Source organism: Leopardus geoffroyi, chromosome A3 (genome assembly GCF_018350155.1).
Source record: "Leopardus geoffroyi isolate Oge1 chromosome A3, O.geoffroyi_Oge1_pat1.0, whole genome shotgun sequence".
Taxonomy (NCBI): Eukaryota; Metazoa; Chordata; class Mammalia; order Carnivora; family Felidae; genus Leopardus; species Leopardus geoffroyi.
Genome location: NC_059336.1, coordinates 115,764,769 through 115,781,691, shown reverse-complemented (window position 1 = coordinate 115,781,691; position 16,923 = coordinate 115,764,769). Strand labels below are relative to the sequence as shown.

At 38.0% G+C, this 16,923-nt stretch overlaps 1 protein-coding gene across 6 annotated transcripts in view; it reads left to right on the top strand.

Moving 5' to 3' along the window:
• The window catches only part of LCLAT1 (lysocardiolipin acyltransferase 1), a 185,314-nt gene that overhangs the window by 74,300 nt on the left and 94,091 nt on the right, over positions 1-16,923 (top strand). For all 6 annotated transcript variants that reach the window (XM_045447260.1, XM_045447259.1, XM_045447261.1 and 3 more), the window contains exon 3: positions 2,338-2,536. In XM_045447260.1, coding sequence (XP_045303216.1) covers positions 2,338-2,536 — 199 coding nt within the window. The remainder of the gene's footprint in view (positions 1-2,337; positions 2,537-16,923) is intronic.

Genomic DNA, 16,923 nt, shown 5'->3' with positions numbered 1-16,923 from the left:
AAAATAAATAAATATTAAAACAAAATTAAAAAAGAAAAAGAAGGAACATACCTTAACATCATAAAAGCCATAAATGAAAAGCCCACAGCTACTAGCATCCTCAATGGGCAAAAACTAAGAGCTTTCCCCCTGAGATCAGGAACACGACAGGGATGTCCACTCTTACCACTGTTGTTTAACATAGTGTTGGAAGTCCTAGCATCAGCAATCAGACAACAAAATGAAATAAAAGGCATCCATATAGGCAAAGAAGTCAAACTTTCACTTTTTTGCAGATGACCTGATACTCTACGTGGAAAATCCAAAAGACCACCAAAAAGCTGCTAGAATTGATACATGAGTTCAGCAAAGTCACAGGATACAAAATCAATGTACAGAAATTTGTTGCATTTCTATGCTCTAATAATGAAGCAACAGAAAAATCAAGAAATCGATACCATTTACATTTGTTTCAAGAACCATAAGATACTTAGGAATAAACCTAACCAAAGAGGTAAAAGATCTGTATGCTGAAAACTATAGAAAATTTATGAAAGAAATTGAAGAAGACACAAAGAAATGGCAAAACATTCCATGCTCATGGATTAGAAGAACAAATATTGTTGAAATGTCAATACTACCCAAAGCAGTCTACACATTCAATGCAATCCCAGTCAAAATAGCACTGGCATTCTTCTCACAGCTAGAACAATCCTAAAATTTGTATGGAACCACAAAGGACCCCGAATAGCCAAAGTAATCTTGAAAAAGAAAACCAAAGCTAGAGGCATCAGAGTCCCGGACTTTAGCCTCTAGTACAAAGCTGTAATCATCAAGATAGTATGGTATTGGCACGTTTATTTACTTCTTGAAGGCTGTCCTTCTAGGACTTGATGTCAGGTTAAACACCCATGCCCTAAAGTGAATCTCTGCTGTGGGAAAGTAACTCACTGGGTCCTGTGAGATACCTGTTTTACTCTGTTAAGGTGTTAACACTCTGACTCTATAATTCTTTGGGCATAAAACATTTCTAACTTTTCCTTAGCTGATATTCCCTTTGAACTGTTTTTTTCTTGGTCCTATTTTTGTTTTAAAGTCCTGTTGTTCACCTGTGTCATGTTCTTTAAAAAAAAGTTTTTGTGAAATGTAACAAACATATTGAAAGTTAATAAAACATGAACGCACACTTTAAAATTATATATTAAGGTGTAACTATCAACCAGGTCAAGAACTAGAATATTGGCCGCCCTCCAGCAAGCCATCTAGCTTTCAAATCACAATCATCTATTTGGTAGAAGTAGCCAGTAACTTGATTGTAAGATAGCCCTTTCCTTGCTGTTCTTTACAATTTCACTGGCTATATACACCTAAAATATCTTACTGTTTTAAAAAATTTCTACAGGACACTTTTTGTTTGTTTCGCTTCTCTCAGTATTATGTTTGTGTGCCATCCATGTCATAGACACCTGTAGTTCATTCACTTTCGTTGTTTCAACTGCATTGTACGTGCTGTGCTTCTCTAGAGGTTTTCATGATGTTGTTGCCAGAGAGAAGTTTTGATTTTCTTACCTTTGCTCTGTCTTGGACCAGTTTTCTCTCCATTCATAGTGAAGTCCTATATTAATTTGTTATGTATAAATTATTGGAAAATTTAAATAAGGGATTGAAATCAAGGTTTCTTATTTCCTGTTTTGTTTCTCCACAAGAATTCCAGCATGTAATATACTTTCCTCTCAATATTTACGTATATTATATGGCTGGTTAGCAGAAAAGTTAATTAAACAAATTCAGCAAATATTTGGGCATCTTCCAGGTGCCAGACACTGTTGTAGGTGCTAGGGTTGCAGGACTTTATAAACATCTGGTTTATTATTTATATATTGTTAAATAGATACGTATGTTTGTTTAAAGAGATCATAATAGAGAAAGGTATAAAATGATTTTGACTTTCTGTTCCTTCAGCCCTGTACTCAGTGCTAAATTTCTTGATTATCCTTTCTAGAAAGTAATCATCCTATGTATCTATAGCCTTAAAAAATTATGCAGTGGAATCTTCTTGTGTATCTTTTACACTTTTTTTCAAGTTAATATATCTTGAAGATTTCAATGAAAGCTAACATTTAATTAGGAAACTGTCAGAAACCTAAATTAATAAAACTAAAAATAAAAATACTGCCTTTATATTCTCATTCTTCCAGATTAACTTCTTTTTCCAGATTTATTATAGAAGCCATAATCTTGAGAAACACTATGCCTTTAACTTACTAGAAATCAGATTTATTTACAGAACATGATACAATTTACCTATGGGAAATTATAACTTTAAATTGTCACATACCTATATTGTTTATTCCTTAGGCACTGTTGGAGACCATGTTTGGTGTAAAAGTTATTATAACAGGTGATGCATTCGTTCCTGGAGAAAGAAGTGTCATTATCATGAATCATCGGACAAGAATGGACTGGATGTTCCTGTGGAATTGTCTGATGAGATATAGCTACCTCAGATTGGAGAAAATTTGCCTCAAAGCCAGTCTCAAAAGTGTTCCTGGATTTGGTAGGTTATTCACAAATTATTTTAAGCTGTTCATTTAATATGTGATAAAACTACAGAATAATTTGTTAAACGCCACATAAGTATTAAAGTCATTCCATTTTTTTTTCTCACTAGCCTAAAAACAGTCACCAGTTTGTTTTTTTTCTTCATGGATTGCAAAAGATTATTTTAATCTTTTTTGAAATATTTTACATTGAGAGACTAAACTGTTCTCAAGGAAGTAGATATAGTTCCAGAGAGATCAGCACTTTGAAGGATATGAATTAATAGTTCAGTAACTTTTTATTTCATATCAGGCTTATGGTGATTTAGGCCAGAAACCTACTCGAAATAATCTGATTCATCCACATTCATGCAATAAATGTTAATTGACAACCCATTGGTTCTTAGCAGTATACTAGTTGCTGGTATTTTCTGAACTTCCCTAATCCATAGCTTTTTTGTTTTTTTTTTTTAAAGTTTTCATTTTTCTCATTGTATACTATGTTTAAAAATTCCTAGAAATGCAACATGTTGTATAGTAGGGATAAAACTTAACCCCTCCCACCCCATACACAATGTGAAAGGAGTGGGGGAGCAGACTGAATATGTATTCAAACCAGTTATTCACATATGGGTATATGAAAGCCCCCTGACTGCTTTGTCTGTTACATCTCTACTTCTGTGGCTTCCTGGGTAACATTTATTATTTGAATTCTTTGCCTTCTGAACTCTGCCCCTGTCAGTGTACTGAATTAGTTTTGTGAGGGCAAAAGGCAGGTGTTGTCCTCAGGATGGACTAATCAGGAGATTTGTACTCTCAGGATAAACTGATTTCTTACATAGCAACTAACTTCCTTTAGAGTTCACATCCTCATAAAACCAGCGTGAAACGACAAGGCATTTTATGACCTCGCCTCGGAATTCATATAGTCTCACATATCCACAGTATATTACTGGTGGAAGCAGTCACTGTCCTCAAGATTCTAGGGGGAAAGCACAGACTTCAGTTCTTGAGAGAAATGTCAGAGACCTTATCAGTATTTTCAAAGCTGCCACATCCCTAAAAGGACTGATCAAAAAAGAAAAGAGAAGGCATGTGTCACCAGTAGCAACAATGACAATGTCTTGTTTATTGTTCCTGATTCTGCATAAAATAGAGTAACGGAATATTAAAAACTTAGGAAATTACATACAGAAAAATGCAACTGACAAACTTTGTCAACAACGAAGAACAATTTAAACAGTCTTGTGTCTAATTTAAAAGCCTCACAAAGCTTTCTGGAGGATAGTGGCAGCAGCCTGATTTTTCTCAGACTTAAAAAGTGTTCAGATTAACAATCAGAGGAAATAAAAACATGGCTCACTCATCTCTTCAGTATGACTAGGAGGCAAAGAATACCATGACCTTCTCATTGCCTTAATAGAGACATAAATTCTAAGTGTTCCTTCTGACTTCCTATTGTTGCAAGCCCGTGGGTGCTAAGGGTGGAGAGGTAAGGCTTAAGAGTAGAGGGACACAGACAACTAAGAAAACGCCTAATACCAAATGCCAAAATACTGAACACAGGTCAGACACAGTGGTTCGTGGCACAAGATACAGGGACATGACTGTTAAGACAGCAGGGCATGAAGAGGCAGCCTCAGAGAAGCATTGCTTCTGAGGGAGAATCAGATACACGCAGAAGAGTTAGCTCCTCATAGAGGTGTGGCAGTGAGGAAAACAAGGAAATTAAGAATGTGAATGTCATCAAATAAGCATTTGGGGATATGAAAAAAAAAACCCGTATAAGCAACACAAAGAACAGTAATGGTCAAGAAAGCAAAAAATGTAAACAAGAAATGAATTCAAGAAAAGAAAAATAGAACATAAAGGCAAAAAATCCTATCAGGAATGTACAGGAAAACAAAGAAAATGGAAATGAGGGAAAAAATTGTCAGAAAGTGGTTGAAATGGAAGATGGCCAAAGGAGGTCTGACATGTATATATAATTAAAGTACAACCCAAGAAAACATTTTGGGCATAAAAGATAACATGAGAGGCACTTCCAGGATGAAGCATGAGCCTCCATAGACCGATTGCCCAGAGAAATGGTGAAAATTCTAAAACAACAGTCATTTAAAGTCTCTAGAAGTGGTCCCAAGGACATACGGCAAATGGCCACTTATTCGAGAAAGTGCACCAAGATTTGTTGAGAACAGTGAGAATCTGTGGTATTTGAAACAACACACGTTCCTTTCACCTCCCAATTTAGTCAAACAGAAATTCCACTCTAAACTGGTGCAGCCAAGAAAACAGGCCTGCCTCCCTCCCTCCTCATTGCACAGCTGTCTTCTACAAGCCCTTACTATCTTCACTCAAATAACTGCATATTGATTACATGATGACTGAGTTGTCTGGTTTCCAAGAAAGCAAATTAGGCTGGAAGTCTCTGGTAAAATAAAAATTTTACATCTGCGTATGAAGAAACAATGAGTTTAGGTCCGTGTGATTGCATTACCTTATAGCGTTCAGAAGTTTTATTCTCATTTAATATAATACAAAATAGATTTGAAGCTTGCACTCTCCAGATAGGTATTACTTTGACTTGAATCTAAATATAGAATATTTATCTCCTATTGTGAAATTAACTTTAGATCCAAACATGTTTAGGCAGAATCTAGGAACTATTAAATTTTCTCTTAATGTCATGTATAACTGTTTTAATAGCCTTAGCTGGTCCACATTTATCTAAGAGCTTATTTTAAAAAACTATATAAACAATAAATGAGCAGGATGAACATGTGTGGATCATGCTACAGTAAATGGGGGAGGAGTACAATTTGTAGAGCTTTAGAATGTGTCCCAATTTAAGTTGTTATTAACTTAAAATTGACTGTTAAAGATACAAGTAGTCTTATGTAAGTCTCAGGTTAACTACAAAGCAAAACTTTGGAGTAGATACACAAAAGAGAGAAAATGTTTGGGGCCCCTGGATAGCTCAGTCAGTTAAAAGTGTCCAACTCTTGGTTTCAGCTCAGGTCATGATCTCACAGTTTGTAAGTTTGAGCCCTGCCTTGGGGCTTTGCCCTGACAGTGAGGAACCTGCTTGGGATTCTGTCTCTCAAAATAAATAAACTTAAAAAAAGTTCAAGTACCTGTTGCATTTATATATAATAAACTATCAGAGATATTAAGAAAATAATCCCATTTTTAACTGTGTTAAAGAGACTAAAACACCTCAGAATAAATTAAACCAAGGAGGTAAAATAACGTGTACACTAAAAACTATAAGATATTGGTGAAAGAACCTGAAAAAGACACAAATGAATGGAAAGATATTTGGTGCTCATGGATAAGAATAATTAATGTTGTTAAAATGTCCATACTACTCAAAGCAGTGTACAGATTCAGCGCAATCTCTATCAAAATTTCAGTGGTATTTTTCACAGAAATAAACAATCCTAAAATTTGTATGGAGCCAAAAAAAAAAAAAAAAAAGCCCCCAAACAGCCAAAGCAATCATGAGAAAGAACAAATATGAAAGCATCACACTTCCAGATGTCAAAGTGTATTACAAGTCCATAGTAATCAGAGCAGTATTGGCATAAAACACACAGATAACTGGAAGAGAATGGAGAGCATCAGAACTAAATCTGTACAAATATGGTCAATTAATTTATGACAAAGGAGCCAAGAATATATAATACACATTATTGAAGAGTAAATGATATTGGGAAAACTGGACAGCCACATGCAAAAGAATGAAACTGGACCATTATCTTACCACATACACAAAGATTAACTCAAAATGGATTGAAGTTGAATTTGAGACCTGAAACCATAAGACTCCCAGAAGAAAACATAGATGGTAAGCTCCTTAATATTGGTCTTGGTGGTGACTTTATGGATTTGACAATAAAAGCAAAGGCAACAAAAGCAAATAAAGAAGGACTACATCAAACTAAAAATCTCCGGTGTAAAGGAAACCATCAAAAAAATGAGAAGGCAGTCTACAGAAAATATTTGCAAATCATATATCTGACAGTGGGTTAGTATACAAAATACATAAAGAACTCCTCAAACTCAACAGCATAGCAGAAACAATGCAAACAAAAATCACACCAGAAATCCCCCAGTAAGCCTGATTTTAAAAATGGGGAGAGGATCAGAGTAGACGTTTTTTGAAAGAAGATATACAGATGACTGACTGGTACATGAAAAGGTGCTCAACATCACTAATCATTAGGGAAATGTAAATCCAAACCATAATGACATATCACTACACACCTGTTAGATATTGCTACTGCCAAAAAGATGAGAAATAGTGTTGGTGAGGATGTGGAAGAAAGGGAAGCCCTGTGCATGGTTGGTGGGAATTTAAATTGGTTTAGCCACTATGGAAAGCCATATGGAGAATTCTTAAAAAATTAAAAACGGAACTACTGTGTGAGCCAGCAACTCCACTTTTGGATATTTATCTGAAGGAAAAGAAAACACTAACTTGAAAAGATATATACACCCCCATGTTCATTAACAATAGTCAAGATATGGAAACAACCTAACCATCCATCCATATCAATGGATGAAGAAGATGAGAGATAGGAGATTGCTGGAAGATATGGGAACAGGAGGACCCTAATTTCATGTTATCCCACTGATACAACTAGATAACACTCCCAACAGGGTAAATAACCCAGAAAATAACCAAAGACTGAAGAACAAATTCCAGACCTTAAATGTAGAGAAGACGCCACATTGAAGAGGGTAAGAAGGGCAGAGATGCAGTGGGGAGTGAAACCACAGTACTGTCCAAGAAAAGGAGGGACCTGTGGGCATGGAGAGGGGAATAGAACTAAACTATCACACTGGGAAGCCAGCATAGGGAAGATGAATCCCCATAACATTTGGCTTCAAAAACCAGAGGGGCTTAAATTTGTTGTGAGTTCTTTTAACCAGTAGGGCTTAAAGTCTGCAATTTTAAAAATCAGTGGGTTAGCTCTCTGAGAGCTGGGAGGGCAGAAGGCAAAAGAAGAGGGAGTCTGTGCCCTTAAAGAGACAGCATAACAAACACAAAGAGATAACAGCAAAGCAGCAGCAGCTTAAAAAAATGCGTTGGGTATACAGGAGGGAGAATTATTTACTAATCTCAGATCGGATCTCTGAGGGACAGAGCTCACTGGGAGACTTTTCCAGGTACAAATGAATGGGCAGGTGCCACTTCCCTTTCATGCCTGCCCTGCCCCGCTCCCCCCCGCCCCCCCCAGCATAAACACACGACCACCTGTAGTGTAGAAATTCACTACCTAACTTGCTTATACTGTACCTTGTGGATCCGTCCCATCCAGCCAGGCTTGCCTCATTCCCAGTGCTGCTGGTGCCCTCTCCTAGAAGACCAGCATGAACTTTGCCAACACCTTATCTCCTGACCCCATGATTTGTGGGGCCTGGGTCCCCTCTCATGGAGGATCAGCTCACAAACCTTGTTAAAACTGCATGCCACACCCCCAGCATATTGCAGATCCACTCTGTCCAATACCTTCTTGGCTGGAGCCTATTCAAACCAGGGCCACATGTCCAGGGGTGCCTGGGTGGCTCAGTCAGTTAAGTGTCCAACTTTGGCTCAGGTCATGATCTCACAGTTTGTGAGTTTGAGCCCTGCGTTGGGCTCTGTGCTGACAGCTTGGAGCCTGCTTTGGATTCTGTGTCTCCCTCTCTCTCTGTGCCCCTCCCACACTAGCTCTCTCTCTGAAAAATAAACATTAACAAAAATTTTCTTCAGGGGCACCTGGGTGGCTCAGTCAGTTAAGCATCTGACTTGATTTTAGCTCAGGTCATGATCTCACGGTTTGTGGGTTCAAGCCCCTGCATCGGGCTCTGCACTAACAGTGTGGAGCCTGCTTGGGATTTCTCTCTCCCTCTCTGTCAGACCCTCCCGATGCTCTGTCTCTCTCTCAAAATAAATAAACATGGGAAAAAAAAAAAAAAAAGGTACAAGCCTGGCAGTATACAAACAGCCCCAAGAAGAGCCACCACCACTCCAAAGTGACTCCTGCCCTGCCTGACACTATTCAGATTACAGCCCCCAGCAAAGAGCTGGGGGACCAACAGCTGGTCTGATTGCAGTCCCTGCCCACCAACAGAAGCTTTTTGGGGGACAACATGGGGAAAGCGTCCTGCAGTTTGGTGCCACTGCATCTCTGACAAACATGTAATCTGACTCAACTCAAGCCCAAGGTGGCCTCAGACTGGCCCACCAACACCACAGGGACCAAACACTGCCCAAAGCAGGCAGCGAGCCACTGCAGACGACTGAACTGAAGGAAAAAGCAGCTCAGTCAAAACAGCAGGGTGCACACAACACACATAGGAACCACCCCTGAGGTGCCAGGTTCCAATAAACAGTGGACATTGCACTGTAAGACACTACAGGGCCTCTTCTTCATAAGGCCACTACTTTCTTTTTAAAAAGTTTTTTTAATGTTTAAGAGAGAAAGACAGAGTGCGAGCAGGGAAGGGGCAGAGAGAGAGGGAGACACAGAATCTGAAGCAGGCTCCAGGCTCTGAACTGTCAGCACAGAGCCCGACATGGGGCTTGAACTCACAAACCATGAAATCATGACAAGTCGAAGTCAGATGCTTAAACAACTGAGCCACCCAGGCGCCCCAAGGCCACTACTTTCAAGAGCAGAATACATAGCTGACTTTACTAACACATAGAAACAGACACAGAGAGGCATACAAAATGAAGACACAGAGGAGTATGTTCCATATGAAAGGATAAGACAAAATCACAGCAAGAGACCTAAATGAAATGGAGATAAGTAATATGCCTGATAGAGAATTCAAAATAATAGAAAGATACTCACTAAACTTAATAGTGGAGGACATCAGTGAGACCCTTAACAAAGAGATAGAAAAAGAACCAATCAGAGATGAAGAACACAATAAATCAAATTAAAAATACACTAGATGAAATAAATGTCAGCCTAAAGGAAACAGAAGAATGAATCAGTGACCTGGAGGACAAAGTAATGGAAAGTAATCAAGCTGAACATGTGAGAGAAAAAAAATATGTAAAATGAGAATAGACTTAGCAACTCAGTGACTCCATCAAGTGTAGTAACAGTCGCATTATAAGGATCCCAGAAGGAGAAGAGAAAAAAGACAGCAGAGTGTTTATTTGAAGAAAATAATAGCTGAAAACTTACTGAATCTGGGGAAAGAAACAAATTCAGATCCAGGAGGCACAGAGATTCCCCCAAAAGAATCAACCCAAGGAGGTCCACACCAAGACATATGGTAATTAAAATGGCCAAAAATACGGGGCGCCTGGGTGGCGCAGTCGGTTAAGCGTCCGACTTCAGCCAGGTCACGATCTCGCGGTCCGTGAGTTCGAGCCCTGCGTCAGGCTGTGGGCTGATGGCTCAGAGCCTGGAGCCTGTTTCTGATTCTGTCTCCCTCTCTCTCTGCCCCTCACCCGTTCATGCTCTGTCTCTCTCTGTCCCAAAAAAAATAAATAAACATTGAAAAAAAAAAATAAAATGGCCAAAAATAGAATTTTAAAAGAGCAAAGAAAAAGGATACCATTACATATAAGGGAAACCTCAAGACTGTAGTGGATTTTTCAGCAGAAACTTTGAATATATTATGCCACTCCCTTCTAGCCTGCAAAGTGCTGACAGGGGAAAAAATTTGCAGCTGCGAATACTCTTTCCGTCCAGGCTATCATTCAGAATACAAGGAGAGAGAAAGTTAAAAAGTTAACAAAAGTTAAAGGAATTCATCACCACTAAACCAGCCCTGTAAGAAATGTTAAAGGGGATGGGGCGCCTGGGTGGCTCAGTCGATGAAGCATGGCTTGTGAGTTCAAGCCCTGTCTCGGGCTCTGTGCTGACAGCTCAGAGCCTGGAGCCTGCTTCAGATTCTGTGTCTCCTCGTCTCTCTGCCCCTCCCATGCTCTGTCTCTCTGTCTCTCAATAATGAATAAATGTTAAAAAAAAAAAAAAAGATGTTAAAGGGGAATATTTGAGTGGAAAAGAAAGACCATAATCAAGAATAACTAGAAAGCACAAAAGCATTAAAAATAAGTATAACTATGAAAAATCAGGGGTGACTGGATGGCTCAGGCCGTTAAGCATCTGACTTTGGTTCAGGTTGTGATCTTGCGGTTCGTGAGTTCAAGCCTTGTGTCAGCTCTGTGCTGACAGCTCAGAGCCTGGAGCCTGCTTCGGATTCTGTCTCTCTCTTTCCCTCTCTGGGCTGGCCCTCCCACTTGCACTCTGTCTCTCTCTCAAAAATAAACATTTAAAAAAATAAAAGAAAAATCAGTCAAGTGACTCACGAAATGAAAGTATGACACCAGATACCTAAACTTGGTGGGAGTGGGGGAGTAAAGAATAGGTTCAAACATAAGTAACTGTTAATTTAGACTGCTATATGCAGCAGACGTTATCTATAAACCTAGTGGTGATCACAAATCCAAAACGTAGTAAAGAAGAGTAAAGAATAGGTTCAAACATAAGTAACTGTTAATTTAGACTGCTATATGCAGCAGATGTTATCTACAAACCTAGTGGTGATCACAAATCCAAAAGCAGTAGTAAACATGCAAAAAATAAAGCGAAAGGAATCCCAAGTACATCATCAAAGAAAGCCAACTTATGAGAGAAGAGAGCAACAGAAGAAAGGACCAGAGAAGAACTATTAAAAAAACCTGTATACAGGCGACTGGGTGGCTGAGTTTGTTCAGTGTCCAACTTTGGCTTAGATCATTATCTCTCAGTTCATGAGTTCGAGCCCCATGTCAGGCTCTGTGCTGACAGTGCAGAGCCTGGAGCCTGCTTCAGATTCTGTGTTTCCCTCTCTCTTTCTTTGGCCCTCCCTCGCTCACACTGCCTCTCTCAAAAATAAATAAACGTTAAAAAAATTTTTTAAAAACCATAAACAACAAAATGATAATACATATTTATTAATAATTACTTTGAATGGAAATGGCCCTGTGCTCCAGTCAGAAGACAGAGGGCAGGGGCTCTAGGTGGTTCAGTCAGTTAAGTGTCCATCTCAATTTTGGCTCAGGTTGTGACCTCACGGTTTGTGGGTTCTAGCTCCGTGTCAGGCTCTGTGCTGACAATGTGGAGCCTGCTTGGAATTCTCTCTCACTCTCTCCTTGCCCCTGCCCCACTTGTGCCTTCTTTCCTTCTCTCGAAAGAGAAAGAAGGAAAGGGAAGGGAAGGAAAAAGGAAAGGGAAAAAGAAAAGAAAAAGAAAAAGACATAGGGTGACAGATTGGTTAAAAAAAAAAAAGACCCATCTGTATGTTGCCTATAAGAAACTTATTTCAGACCTAAAGACACATACAGATGTAAAGCGAGAGGATGGAGAAATGTTTGTCATGCAAATGCATATGAAAAGAAAGCAGGGGTAGTAATAGTGATCTTGGATAAAATAGACTTTAAAACAAAGACTGTAACAGAGACAAAGACACTATATAATCATAATGGAGACAATCCAACAAGAAGATATAAGTTGTAAATATTTTTGTGTCCAATATGGGAGCACCCAAATACATAAAACAGTTAATAACAAAAAGGAACTAATCGATAATAATACAAAATTAGTAGGGGACTTTAAAACCCCATTTACATCAGTGGACAGATCATCCTGACAGAAAATCAAAAAGGAAACAGTGGTTTTGAAGGACACCTTGGACCAGATGATTTAACAGATATATTCAGAACATTCCATTCCTAAAACAGCAGAAGAAGATACCTTTTCGAGTGCACATGGAACACTCTCCAGAACAGATCACATATTAGGCCACAGAACAAGTCTCAAGAAATTCAAAAAGACTGAAGTCATACCATACATCTTTTCTGACCACAACACTATGAAACCAGAAATCAACCATAAGAAAATAAATCTGGAAAGAACATAAATACATGTAGGGTAAATAACATGATACTAAACAATGAATGGGTCAACCAAGAACTCAAAGAGGAAATAAAAAAATACATGGAGACAAATGGAAATGAAAACACAATAGTCCAAAATCTCTGGGATGCAGCCAAAGTGGTTCTCAGAGGGAAATTTTAGCAATACAGGTCTATCTCAAGAAGCAAGAAAAATCTGAAATAGCTTAATCTCTTACACCTAAAAGAGCTAGAAAAAGAACAATCACCCAAACCCAAAACCAGTAGCAGGAAGGAAATAATACAGGTTAGAGCACAAATAAGTGATATAGAAACCAAAAAAGATAATAGAACAAATCAATGATGCCAGGAACTTGTTCTTTGAAAAGATCAACAATATTGATAAACCTTCAACCAGACTTACAAAAAAAAAAAAAAAAAAAAAGAGGATTCAAATAAAATTAGATATGACAAAGGAGAAATAACAACCAATATCATAAAAATACAAAAGATTGTAAGTATGTGAAAAATTATGTGCCGACTAATTGGACAACCTAGAACAGATGGATAAATTCCTAGAAACGGAAAACGTAGCAAAACTGAAGCAGAAAAATATAGGAAATTTGAACAGATTATTAGCAATAAAATTGAATTAGTGATCAAAAAATGCCCAACAGACAAAATTTCAGGACCAGACAGCTACACAGGTAAATTCTACTAAATATTTAAAGAAGAGTTTAATACCTCTTCTTTACTAATTTGGATGCCATTCATTTCTCTTTTTTTGTCTAACTGCTGTGGCCAGGACTTCTAGTACTATGTTGATTAAGAGTGGTGAGAGTGGACATCCTTTGTCCTGTTCTTTACCTTACAAGGAAAGCTACCAGTTTTTCCCCATTGAGTATGATGTTTGCTCTGGGTTTTTCATATATGGCCTTTATTATGTTGTGGTATGTTCGCTCTAAACCTACTTTATTGAGGGCTTTTATCATGAAGCGATGTTGTACTTTGTTAAATGGTTTTTCTGCGTCTACTGAAATGATCAAATGGTTTTTATCCTTTCTCTTATTGATGTGATGTATCACATTGATTTGTGAGTATTAAACCACTAAAAAACCGCTAGATCATGGTGAATGATTTTTTAAAATGTATTATTGGATTCTGTTTGCTAGTATTTTGTTGAGAATTTTGGTAAGGAAGAAGTAAAACTTTGGCTATTTGCAGCTGACATGATACTATATATAGAAAACCCTAAGGACTCTACCAAAAAACTATTAGAACTGATAAATGAATTCAGTAAAGTCACAGGATACAAAATCAATATGCAGAAATCTGTTGCATTTCTATACACTAATAGTGAAACTGCAGAAAGAGAAATTGAGAAAATAAGCCCATTTAGAATTGCACCAAAAATAAGATAACTAGGAATAAACCTAACAAAAAAGGTGAAAGACCTGTACTCTGAAAACCCTAAAACATTGATGAAAGATGTTGAAGATGACACAAAGAAATGGACATTCCATGCTCATAGATTGGGAGAACAAATATTGTTAAGATGTCTAGACTGCATTAAGCAATCTATAGATTTAATGCAGTCCCTGTCGAAATACCAGCAACATTTTTCACAGAACTAGAATAAATAATCCTAAAATTTATATGGAACCAAAAAAGACCCCAGATAGCCAAAGCACTTTAGAAAAGCAAAGCTGGAGGTATAACAATTCCAGACTTCCAAGATATATTACAAAGTTGTAATAATCAGAATAGTATGGTATTTGCACAAAAATACACTCATAGACCAATAGAACAGACAGAAAGCCCAGAAATAAACCCATGATTATAGGGTCCATTAATCTTTAACAAAGGAGGCAAGAAGGGGAAAAGGCAGTCTCTTCAACAAATGGTGGCCAACTGGACAAGAGAAAACTGGACAGCAACATGCAAAGGATGAAACTAGACAATTTCTTATACCATACACAAATTAAATGGATTAAAGACCTGGGGCACCTGGGTGGCTCAGGTGGTTGAGCATCTGGCTCTTGATTTAGGCTCAGGTCATGATTTTGCGGTTTGTGGGACTGAGCCCAGTGTTGGAGTCTGCACTGAGCGTGGAGCCTTCTTAGGATTCTCTGTGTTCCTCTTTCTCTGCCCCTCCCCCTCTCACTGATACACACTCTCTTTCTTTCAAAATAAATAAATAAACTTTAAAAATGGATTAAGGATCTAAATGTGAGACCTGAAATCATAAAAATCCTACAGTAGATCACAGGCAGTAATTTCTCTGACATCATCCATAACAACATCTTTCTGGATTTGTCTCTCTTCTGTGACAAGGGCAATAAAACCAAAAATAAACTATTGAGACTACACCAAAAAAATCTTCTGTACAGCAAAGGAAACAACCAAGAAAACTAAAAGATAACCTATGGAATGGGGGAAGATATTTGCAAATAACATATCTGATAAAAGGTTAATACCAAAAAAATACAAAGATCTTATACAGCTTGACATCAATTAAATAGTCAAATTAAAAATTGGCAGAAGACATGAACAGACATTTCTCCAAACACGTACAGATTGCCAACAGACACATGAAGATGCTCAACATCACTGATTGTTAGGAAATGCAAGCCAAAACCAAAATGAGATATGTCCTCACACGTTACAGAATACCTAAAATAAAAAACTCAGGAAATAACAAGTGTTGGCAAGGATGTGGAGAAAAAGGAACCCTGAAGCACTGTGGGTGGGAATGCAAACTGGTGTAGTCACTGTGGAAGACAGTATGGAGGTTCCTTAAAAAGTTAAAAATAGATCAATGAAACCAGAAGCTGGTTCTTTGAAAGAATTAACAAAATTGATAAACCACTAGTCAGTTTGATCAAAAAGAAAAAGGAAAGGGCCGAAATAAATAAAATCAAGAATGAAAGAGGAGAGATCACAACCAACACAGCAGAAATAAAAACAATAATAAGAGAGTATTATGAGCAATTATATGCCAATAAAATGGGCAATATGGAAGAAATGGACAAATTCCTAGAAATCTATACACTACCAAAACTGAAACAGGAGGAAATAGAAAATTTGAACAGACCTATCACCAGTAAGGAAATCGAATTAGTAATCAAAAATCTCCCCCAAAACAAGAGTCCAGGGCCAGATGGCTTTCCAGGGGAATTCTACCAAACACTTAAGGAAGAGTTAACACCTATCCTCTTGAAGCTGCTCCAAAAAGTAGAAATGGAAGGAAAACTTCCAAACTCTTTCTATGAGGCCAGCATTACCTTGATTCCAAAACCAGACAAAGACCCCACTGAAAAGAACTATAGACCAATTTCCCTAATGAACATGGATGTAAAAATCCTCAATAAGATATTGGCCAACCAGATGCAACAATACATTAAAAGAATTATTCACCACAACCAAGTGGGACTTATACCTGGGATGCAGGGCTGGTTCAGTATCTACAAAACAATTAATGTGTTTCATCACATCAGTAAAAGAAAGGACAACCATATGATCCTCTCAATAAATGCAGAGAAAGCTTTTGACAAAATACAGCATCCTTTCTTGATAAAAATCATCAAGAAAGAGGGATAGAAGGATCATACCTCGAGATCATAAAAGCCATATATGAAAGACCCAACGCTAATATCATCCTCAATGGGGAAAAACTGGGAGCTTTCTCCCTAAGGTCAGGAACAAGACAGGGATGTCCACTCTCACCATTGTTCTTCAACATAGTGTTGGAAGTCTTAGCCTCTGCAATCAGACAACACAAAGAAATAAAAGACATCCAAATTGGCCAGGAGGAGGTCAAACTTTCACTCTTTGCAGATGACATGATACTCTATATGGAAAACCCAAAAATGCACCAAAAAACTGCTAGAACTGATTCATGAATTCAGTAAAGTTGCAGGAATCAACAATGCACAGAAATCAGTTGCATTCCTATTCACCAATGAAGCAACAGAAAGAGAAATCAAGGAATCAATCCCATTTACAATTGCACCAAAACCCATAAAATACCTAGGAATAAATCTAACCAAAGAGGTGAAAAATCTATACACTGAAAACTATAGAAAGCTTATGAAAGAAATTGAAGACACACACAAAAAATGGAAAAATATTCCATGCTCCTGGATAGAAAGAACAAATAGTGTTACAATGTCAGTACTACCCAAAGCAGTCTACATATTCAATGCAGTACCTATCAAACTAACACTTGCAGGGGCGCCTGGGTGGCTCAGTTGGTTAAGCGTCGGACTCCGGCTCAGGTCATGATCTCGCGGTTGGTGAGTTCAAGCCCCGCGTCAGGCTCTGTGCTGACAGCTCAGAGCCTGGAGTCTGCTTCAGAGTCTGTGTCTCCTTCTCTCTCTGACCCTCCCCCGTTCGTGCTCTGTCTCTCTCTGTCTCAAAAATAAATAAACGTTAAAAAAATAATTTAAACTTTGAAAAAAAAATAACACCTGCATTATTCACAGAGCTAGAACAATCAATCTGAAAATGTGTATGGAA